Raw genomic sequence first — 6,328 nt, 5'->3', positions numbered from 1 at the left:
TAATAGAACCCCCAAAGACACAGCCGTGAGGTTTATTTGGGGGCCAGAAGTCTGTGGATATCTGTCACAGAAGGCACACATTTGCCATCCCTTATAACCTTTGAAGGGCCACTTTAAAGGTTTCTCAAAGCCTAAATTCCAACCTGTATTTCAGACCACTGGATAACAGAAATCTACCTTGTATCAAATATTTTATAATAAATCAGACAGCACATGGTAGTGGACAAGGTATAAGCTTTGGAATGAAACTCGAATTGAAACCCAGGTGCCACCATTTACTGGAGCTGAACATCACACACGTCAGAGGTTACATCTTAGCAGCACAGTTTTCTCATTCATGGAACAAAGACCACAATCAGAGCATTAAAGGTGCTAACATATATATGTTAAGTGCCTGACAAAGCTTTGGCATTTAGTACGTAGTCCAGTGCAATTTCTTCTCTCTTCCTTTATTTTCAAATGCTACCCTTCAAAAGAATCCCTACCACTTCTGTAAGTTTCCACAGTGATTTCCCAAGCATTACCTTACTCAAGTAGGACAGCTATAACTCCCCTGTTTCAGAAATGGGAGACTAAGCCACCTGCTCACGTTCATAAGTAGCAGCACTGACAGCCAGTCTGATTTCAAGGCAGTAAAGGGTCTGTCCTTCAAGCAGCTATTCCCATATAGAATACAACTGCCAGGGGAACATTTAAAATACAAAAGATAACCCAGGGTGAAAATCAAGTTGGTTACCAGTAAAATATTCCCAGCTTCTCTATAAACACATGGATAGGAGGGAACCAAGACAATAGTTCAATTCTGACTTCTGGGACAAATTTAGATAGCTATTAATTTTTTGCTATTATAACTGTTCTCGCTATATTTTATATGTACTGTGATGTGTGATGGATAAAGCCAGAACTCACCTACTCCAAATCAATCATGCATCTGCAGGACAAATGAGCTAAATATCTGCATCTCATGGTCCCTGTTTTGTTTTCACGTATTTTGACTTTTTAAAGACTTAGACCTGCTGAATCTAAGAATCTATAGAGCCCAATATCCAAAGTCTAGAAAGTCACATTCTGTTCATTTCAGTTGCTCTTTTAAAAAAGAGACAAACACCATAAAACACCCTGCAGTGGCATCAAAATCAACTGGACTAATCAATGAGACTAAGCCTTGAGGAAATTCTCATTTTGCCTTTTTGTTAATCCCGTTCTCTGGGTTTCTCCCGATTTTAAGTACACCACTATTACTCTTGAAAAAAATGTTACAATTTTCTATCACAATAAAGGTTGCAACAGGAAATAAAAGTAAATCTCCTCATCCACTGTAGTTCTTTCTTATCTTACCCAAGGAAGCCCTTATTGTCATGTTCTATGCCATTATTTTGCACACACTTTTCTTCACCTATACGACCTCTAACTTAAAACCAGAGCCAAAACAACAGAAAAAGTTATCGTTTGCAAGATTTAAGTTCTCCTCCTCCAAATCTTCCCTCTGCCTCTTTTGTAATCAGAAAAACCAACAGCAATGATGCAACATTTCACAGGGATGACCCTCTGAACAAATCTGTTATCACCCTACACAAAAGGGAATGCTCACACTACTTCTCACTGAATCAAACAGAATATGGCCTTCAAAAGTGTTCTGTGAATTGAAGCAATATAAAAGAAAGCAACAGATTAAAATGCGGCCAGTTCTCCCCTCACCTCTTTCTCCTGGTTGGCACAAGATGGATTCATAACTACAAACTTCAGAATCCAGGACAGTGCTATTCAGTTTCCCCTTTTGTCTTCTGCTCTGGAAACTGCAAAAAGTCAACTAACGAGATAGGACAGGTTTGACTGATCCTTTAACATCCATCTGATCTCAAGAAAGAACTGAAAGGCTATAACAGAATACCAATCTGGAACATTCTACCTCCTTAACAAAATGATCCATTGAGACTTTGAGGTAAAAATGAGCCAGGAACATAGGTCAGCCAACCTAATGAGGAACTTGCAAGTTCAGAAGCGCTCAGAAGGAAAAAAGCTTCCAGAGAATTGGAACTATGGGTCCCTAGACATGAAGTTACTTCACAAAACATTTCAAATGTATTCGAATCTCCCATATTTGGATTGTAATGTGTGCTGACATTAAAAAACAAAATAAATAAACAAACAAAAAAATCAAAACAGGCATTGCCGAAGGAGTGAGAGCCAGGGATGGATTTTTTTTTTTTTTTTTTTTTGAGACAGAGTCTCACTCTGTTGCCGGGGCTAGAGTGCCATGGTGTCAGCCTAGCTCACAGCAACCTCAAACTCCTGGGCTCAAGCAATCCTTCTGCCTCACCTGCCGGAGCAGCTGGAACTACAGGCATGCACCACCATGTCCGGATAATGCTTTCCATATTTTTAGTTGTCCAGTTAATTTCTTTCTATTTTTGTTTTCAGTAGAGACGGGGTCTTACACTTGCTCAGGCTGGTCTGGAACACTTGAGCTCACCAGCCTCGGCCTCCCAGAGTGCTAGGATTACAGGTGTGAGCCACCGCGTCCGACCTAGGGATGGATTTTAAGAACAGCAGCACTGCGTGACCACTCACTGGGCGACTAAGCATACATTTAATCTACACTGGGGAACAAGGGGACCTGGTGTGGGTGGAGGGGCCCTCTTCTCTCCAGGGCTGCAGGCCGCACTACAGATCACAATTATGTGCTTGGATGCCTCTGACAGCCACGAGCTGCTTCTGGCCGGCTCCCACCCGGAGCTGTGAGTCCTCGCCTGGCCGACCTCCCACTCCCTGTTGTCAAGATCCAGGCAGCTCAGGGTCCTCTTGCTCTCCATTCTAAAGGCAAGAAGACATGTGAAGGTGACTCTCAGGTATTTTGAAATGTGAAGGACATTCTCATGGACTCTTGTACCCTGCTGTGCAACACACCTCAGGGCATCCCGTCTGTGTGAAACTCTGTCTGGTGACCAATTACCAGTGCCCTCCCTCTGCCACCCCCCACCGTCTCATCACCAGCAAGCTGCTCTACTTCCATGAGGTCAGCTTTGCCCATTCAACAAGTGATATCACGGTGCGTTTGCCTTTCTGAGGTGACGGATATATTAATTAGCTTTATGTCACCATTCCACATAGCGCACGTATACCTAAACTTTACACTGTACCGCAGACATGCGTACATCTATGACTTGTCTGTTAAAAATAACGCCAGCAAGACCATATGAAATAACAGAAGGTGCAGAAAGTGGGGCTGGACCACCCCACATACCTGTCCACGCCGCTTCAGTGGTCCTGAGTCTCTGGCACCACCTTGTTCAGCGGTCTTCGTCCGCAGCAGATGTTTCTCGCTAGCAGGATGCAGCAGACTCTCAACAGGAAGTTTCCCAGCCTCCTAGCGAGCCCCGTCAGGCCCTGGCCCCCTTCCTCCAGAGAGGGCGAGCTCTTCTCATGTGGCGGCACAGACTCGAGAGAGTTGTATAATGCCTCCAGGTCCTCATCACTGCTGCTGCTTGTGGTGGACACGGAGGGCGGCGGCCTAGGCTGGGGGATACCGGGTCTCAACCACCAGGTGTGCAGAGGACTCACGGGCACTGCGGCTTTCCTTTTTGGCTTCGGTGTCTCCTGGCCCTGGAACCAGGGATCTTCAATGAGTTCCGGGATGGTGGGCCTCAACCGGCTATCAATGGTGAGAAATTTCCCCAGAAGTGCTGTTAATTCTGCAGAAAAGTAATCAGGTGTCTCATAGGTACCCTGGGTGACATTCGTTTTCAGTTCTTCCCAGTTGTCACCAGCAAACGGAACACGCCCAGCCACCATATTGTACAGGACGATGCCCAAACTCCAGACGTCTGCTTCCGGTCCCACGTATTTCTCCTGCAGTAATAGTTCCGGGGCCATAAACGCGGGGCTTCCACAATATGTGTCCAGGTAATCCCCCTCATTAAAAGTTGTCGCGTCCCCGAAGTCGGCTAATTTGATGTTCCCGCGCTTGTCCAGTAGGATGTTGTTGGGCTGTAGGTCGCGGTGGGCGATGTGCTTTGTGTGGCAGTATCGCACAGCGGACAGCAGCTGGCGGAATATGGGACGGGCCTCCTCCTCGCTCAGGCGCTGACGACTCCTTATGTACTCGGAAAGGTTCCCACCGTTGGAGTACCCCATCACCAAGCAGAACCTGTCTTCATCCTCGATGATATAGAGAAGCATGATGACGTTCTCATGAGTCAGGCCCCTCATGGCGTCGGTCTCTGTTTCGAGACTTTCTGGCCTGGGGTGGTTCTTCTTGGAGATGATTTTCACCGCCACCTTGGTCAGCGTGGGAGTGTGTATGCCCTTGAACACCTGGCTGTACCTGCCGGAGCCGATTTGCCTGATGAGCTTATAATTGCCGACCTTCTTCACGGGGAGACTGGAGGCCAAGGCCCGCGGCATGGTCCCCTCTACGCAAAGTATGCACTAACTGTGATTACTAACTAATGCATGCTCCAACTATACTAACTGGGTTAAGGGTCATAATAGTGTTAACTATATGAACTACATTAATGATATTAATAAATAATGCTAAATAGGCCATTAATACTAATTATATTAATGCTCACTAATGAGGAAAAGCCAATAGCACTACAGTCTCATTCCACCCGTCACCAAAAAGCAGCTTCCCAGGCAACAAGGACCAAAATCCTTGGCCCAGCCACGGGATTATATAGGTGCTGGGAATTTGGGAACAATGCTTCTTTATGAGGTCAGAGCAAGAAATGGGCCAATCATGGCTGGGTAAAACTTACAGTAGCTTTTTCATTTTTTGGTGCCAAGAACATTTTCCTCTTTAAAGAAAACAACTGTTTTTGTTTCCATGGTTATAGACATTGATAGTTATGTTATTAGAAATTTAAATCCGTACAATGCTTCCGGGAACTTCCCATTTAGAGTTTGAAAATCTATAATAACTTAGGCTGTGAAAGACCTCATCGTGTGTATGCATCCTGGAAATATTCAATTTCTTTTCGTTAAATTCTGATTGGTGTCAAGGTGATGCCACAACACAGCAGACATCATCATAATATAAAAACGGGTTCTGTACTGTGTGATACACAATAAATAAAGTCCATTGTTAACATCTGTAGAGCTGCCAGAAAGACAAATGTTGTCATAATTTCCCCCACGATCATCATCAGATACGTCACCAAAGACTTCAGAGGCCAGCAGTGAGGGAGTTGAAATATTCAAAGTCTTAGAAGAAAAAAAAAAAAAAAAGCCTATCTACCAAGAGCCCAAATCACACAAACTGTGCTTCAAAATTTCCAAGAAATTAAGACACCGCCTTAACCAGAAGCTGAGTATCACCAGCCCTGCCTGCCATGAAAGGAGTCCTTCCGCTTAAAAAGAAAGGGCACTAGATGGGAACTCAAAGCGTTATGAAAAAATAAAGACCTCTGTAAAGGTAAATACTTGGACAGTTATAAAAGCTAGTACTACTTTTGTTTTGGACATGATCTAATACACTAATGTGTCAAAAAATCCTATGATGAGTTGATGGTTTTACACACACAATGAAAACACACGTAATGTGGTGATGCCAACAACTGAAAGAGCAATTAGGCAAGACAAAGAAATACAAGACACTCAAATTGAAAAGGAAGATGTAAAGTTACCAGGTTTCAAAGGACATGATCCTATATGTACAAAACACGAGATTCCCAAAAAGAACTCTAAGAGTTAAAGGAAGTTAGCAAAGTATCAGGCATATACAATCTCAGAAGACCCCAAATAAACAAAACAATCTTGAAAAAGAACAAATTTGGAGGTCTTTACACTTCCTGTTTTCAAAACTCTACAAGCTCCGGTAAACAAAACAGGGTGTTCCTGGCACGGACAGACTTGCAGAGCAATGAGGTAGAACACTGAGCCCAGAAATAACCACCATGGGTGGCTAAGTGGTTTTTGACAAGATTGCCAGGACTGTGCAGTGGGAACAGGACAGTCTCTTCAGCAAACGGTGCTGGGAAACTAAACATTCACATTCAAGAGAATCAAGTTGGACGCTGACATAACACCATACACAAAAATTAACTCACAGAAAATTGAAGATCTAAATGTTAGGGACTAAAACTATAAAACTCCTGGAACAAAACATAGGAGGAAAGCTTCAGACAATGGGTTTGGCACTGATGATTTGGATATAACCCCCAGAGCACAGGCTACAAATTAAAAGTAGTTAAACTCGATTACATCAAAATTTAAAAATCCTGTGCATCAAAGAACACAGCAGAGCCAAAGGCAACCTATGGAATGGGAGAAAATACCTGCAAATCATACACTTGATAGGGGGTTCTCATCGAAAATACGTAAAGAACTC

The 6,328-nt window shown here is 43.7% G+C and overlaps 1 protein-coding gene across 1 annotated transcript; it reads right to left on the bottom strand.

Annotated features, from left to right (window-relative positions):
• Window positions 1-2,574: 2,574 nt before the first annotated feature.
• Window positions 2,575-5,196, bottom strand: LOC142861031 (MAP/microtubule affinity-regulating kinase 4-like). The gene is made up of 2 exons (XM_075996297.1): window positions 3,245-5,196; window positions 2,575-2,814 (listed from the first exon to the last, which is right to left on the bottom strand). The coding sequence occupies exon 1, from the start codon at window positions 4,402-4,404 to the stop codon at window positions 3,259-3,261; it is 1,146 nt and encodes a 381-aa protein (XP_075852412.1). The 5' UTR covers window positions 4,405-5,196; the 3' UTR covers window positions 2,575-2,814; window positions 3,245-3,258.
• Between the last annotated feature and the right edge of the window lie 1,132 nt (window positions 5,197-6,328).

This window comes from Microcebus murinus, chromosome 21, assembly GCF_040939455.1.
Source record: "Microcebus murinus isolate Inina chromosome 21, M.murinus_Inina_mat1.0, whole genome shotgun sequence".
Lineage (NCBI taxonomy): Eukaryota > Metazoa > Chordata > Mammalia > Primates > Cheirogaleidae > Microcebus > Microcebus murinus.
The sequence above is the reverse complement of the archived record's forward strand: the minus strand, read 5'-3'. Positions and strand labels throughout refer to the sequence as shown.